Source organism: Salvia hispanica, chromosome 2 (assembly GCF_023119035.1).
Source record: "Salvia hispanica cultivar TCC Black 2014 chromosome 2, UniMelb_Shisp_WGS_1.0, whole genome shotgun sequence".
Taxonomy (NCBI): Eukaryota; Viridiplantae; Streptophyta; class Magnoliopsida; order Lamiales; family Lamiaceae; genus Salvia; species Salvia hispanica.
In genome coordinates this window covers 33,887,340-33,891,118 of record NC_062966.1, presented here as the reverse complement: position 1 = coordinate 33,891,118, position 3,779 = coordinate 33,887,340, and the positions used below count along the sequence as shown (strand labels likewise).

The window sequence follows — 3,779 nt, the reverse complement described above, 5'->3', positions numbered from 1 at the left end:
GATCTCAAGCAACTAATAATTATTCTTTCGGAAATCTGCGTTATCTGGATAAATTTGTTAGTAGGCTTGCTTAAAGTCGGCAATGCAAATTTAATTCTTTTTTTTATAATTATTTTTCTAGTAATATATTTTGAATATGAGTTTTAAAAATAATCATTACGAATAATTAATACTTTAGTCGCCTTCTATTTTTCAATGCTGTTCCATTTATGTTTTGAAAAAAAATGGTCTTATGAAATTATGAAAGTCGTTTTGGACGATATCCCATATATACACACGATAAAACTCTTCATTAAATGGAGAGGTCGCGTATTGACGACTCACCACGCCTACTTCATTACCTCAAATAATAATAATAATAACTTAAGCGGTAGTAGGACATTTTAGAACACGATTTTTCATAATATATTTGACTTTGTTTAAACATGAATCAGACTCTGAAAAAATCGAATAAGATTTTTTAATGAAAAATGAGAAAAAGTGTTACTCCATTTGTTATAATTACAAACTTCATAGTAATTGTTTGAGTAAAATCTCATGTAATATAAAAGAGAAAAAATTCATATTTATATCTTAAGGAAAGAATCCGTAAGAAGAAATTATATTATGTGCTGTTGAGGGAATGGAGGCTGTATTTCGATTTGGATGCCACGAACCAACATTACTTTAATCTCAACCTTCATTACTTTGAATGATAAGCTTTTTAATCAAAGGTAAAGCCCAACCCATTTGGAAAAGATTGTCCATTAGTGTGGTTTAATGGGCTCACGTTAATTAGATTCTCCTTAGCCGATACCTTAACAAGAACAAATCTTGAAGCAAATACCAGTGGACTATCCCAATAGGAATACCTAATTAACAAATAGCTATGACAGATATTATCTAAAATACAATCTATCCTGCTGATTGATCCATGATAGCATATGTCAATTGTCAAACCTCCTGTTATTCCAAAGCAACAACATTAACCTAATTAATATTGGTCTTCACATTTGTTACAATGTTTGAAGCGAAAGTTAAACTAATTAAGATTGTAAATGAAGGTTATACTTGTCACAACCAACGACCTAACCTGATAAGCAATTCTCTCCAACTTCCGATTCTTATGAAATCTAATTAGTATTCAACAAGAAACACACAAAAAGATGGAGATTGTATATTTAATTGCCAAATTTTAGAATTAAAATTGAAATTTATAAATCAGAGTAAATTAGTTCCAACAGAAAATTCATAAATAGTTTGTGATTGAACCTCTTTCGCCACAAGATTTTCGTTTTCCAACAACTACTAACAATATTCAGACTGATTTTTCTGCAATTCCTGTGAGAAACTCATGAATAGGAGTGAGAGGTCATTATTTAATTTTGAAAACTAATATGTTAAACGTGAATAATAATTTTTAAGTTTGAGATTGAGCGTTAAAAGGAATAAAAAAAGATGAAAAGAAAAGCCTAGTGGTTAGTGAGTGCAAGTTTCATAGACAAATGCTGACACCGAAACCATATAGTTTGTCTTCGTCGTTATGAATCATTCGCAGGCCGACATATATACTGCACGAAATATCCCCTCTTCCACACATTCATCACATATCTAATCCATACTTTATTATTATAATCAGCATGTTATGACATTAATTTGCATGCAACAAATGCTTTTGTTGCAATTCATGAAAATATGAGACTTGTACCCACATAAACCCATAATTGCAAAATAAGGGGCGAGGCCAAAGATCTCAGACTCAAATAAAAAGAGAGGGATGATCTTTATAGAATTTACAGGCGCGGCTACATCGATGAAAACAAGTTAATTTGGTGGTGGAGGATTGTTACATGTCCTTGTCTTTGACGATGGCCGACATCTCCGCCGCCAAGCGGCCGGCGGCGGGCTTGAGCTTGCGGTGGTGCACCTTGAGGTAGAAGTTGAGGAAGAGCATCATGATGGCGCCGTTGAGCACCGAGTTGAAGAGCCAGGCGCCGATGCCGTTGCACCCGCCCGTGACCAAGTGGAGCAGGAGCACGCCGCAGTGGCACACCAGATTGCACCCCAGCAGCACCATCTGGCAGTTCACCACGAACGGGAAGCACGCGCCGCGCATCCCCAGCGCCGTCCAGAACCGGTACGCGTACACCGCCGTGTAGATGAGCGTGGTCAGCATGATCCCGATCAGCTGGAACGACTGCGTGAATTCCAGCCACAGGAACGACACCACGATCGACGCCGAGTGGCTGCACAGCTTGAACACCGAGATCCGGCGGTGGCGGAGGATCGTGATGAACGATCTCCCCGCGTGGAGGAAGCGCGTCAGGTAGAACGCGTACGACCAGAAGAACACGCGCCCCGACGCGCGTGTGCCCAGGGGGAAGCAGAGGAGCCACTGGAACGGGGTGGTGCGGGAGCGGCGCCACAGCCAGCGCGTGTCGCGGATCTCGGCCGCGGCGGAGAGGGCGGTGCCGGCGAGGATGGTGGCGGAGAGGAGGGCCATGCAGAGGGAGTGCGCGGCGGGGAGGGGGCCCACGGGGAGGGGGCGGCGGTGGCGGAAGGCGACGAGGAGGAGCGCGTGGAGGAGGATGGCGGAGGAGAGGTAGAGGCCGATGGAGGTGAAGAGGAAGGACCACGTGGAGCCCCAGGATTGGCTGTGGCTCCACCGGAAGCTCACGATGGAGGGGTGCTCCGAGAGGTAATACCTCAGACCGGCGGCAAACGGCGTCATTTTTTTTTGTTCACATTAAACGACGGCGTTCCAACACCGGCGGTGATACCGTTTCTCTCTCTTCTCTATTAATCGAGCGAATTGTGGAGAGAAGAAGCAATACTCTCCACTAGAAAATTGATGGAGTTTAGAAATAAATGATGGACTAGTAATTTAATTTTTTTTCTAATATTTGGACGGTGAAAAATATGGATATTCTGAAAAACAGTTGCGGTGACGACGACAAGTAGGGAAGTGGTGAATGGCTACGTGGAGTGTTTTGATTGGGTTCCAATATTTACTCGAATTGCGTTGTTTCCAATTCCAACATATGCTTATTTTCTGTCACTTTCCAAACTTTGATGATTCTGCTCAAACTGTACTAGCTTATATCAATGAATTAATTATCAATAATGGTGTATTATCATTTTGATGATTAATGGTAGATAGGAATCATAAGATGGCAAACAAGTCAATTTTTTTTATGTTAGGTAAAATGATTTTTGACATATTTAATGGAGTTTGTTGCTACATTATTAATTTTATTAGTTCATGAGTAAGTTGGTATGTTAATTAAATAAATGAATAGTAGTACTATAATAATACTGCTACAGTAGTAACTTATTTTTCAGTTTTGAATCTTTCACAAAAAATTAGGAATTTTCTTGTTTTTGATAAGCTTCGATCTTATATATATTTTTAAATATATGGAGAATCTCATTTTTCAATAACAAGATTAGTTATTTTCATATGTTACTAATTCGTCTATAGTATACACTAATATCAAAACTATTGGTAATCGATGAGGTACAAGTAATCTAGTGTAAATTAGTAAAACAAAAACTGAGTATAAAATTATTAACTTATACTCCTTCCGCTTCATATTAGTAGTGACATTTTTTTTCGGCGCATAATTTAAGAAAGGTTGTGTTAAGTAGAAATTGAAAATAGCAGAAAGATGAAGAAAGAATAAAGTAAAAAAGTGTAAAGTAAGTGAGAAGAAATATGTTGACTTTTACTATAAATAAAAATGACTCCACTACTGAGGAACGTATTAAAATGACAAAATGACTGCAAATCATTGTGTATG

General features: G+C 38.7%; 1 protein-coding gene across 1 annotated transcript; it reads right to left on the bottom strand.

Moving 5' to 3' along the window:
• Positions 1-1,732: 1,732 nt before the first annotated feature.
• LOC125204098 (elongation of fatty acids protein 3-like) lies at positions 1,733-2,845 on the bottom strand. Its single transcript, XM_048102653.1, has one exon. The coding sequence runs from the start codon at positions 2,708-2,710 to the stop codon at positions 1,826-1,828; it is 885 nt and encodes a 294-aa protein (XP_047958610.1). The 5' UTR covers positions 2,711-2,845; the 3' UTR covers positions 1,733-1,825.
• Between the last annotated feature and the right edge of the window lie 934 nt (positions 2,846-3,779).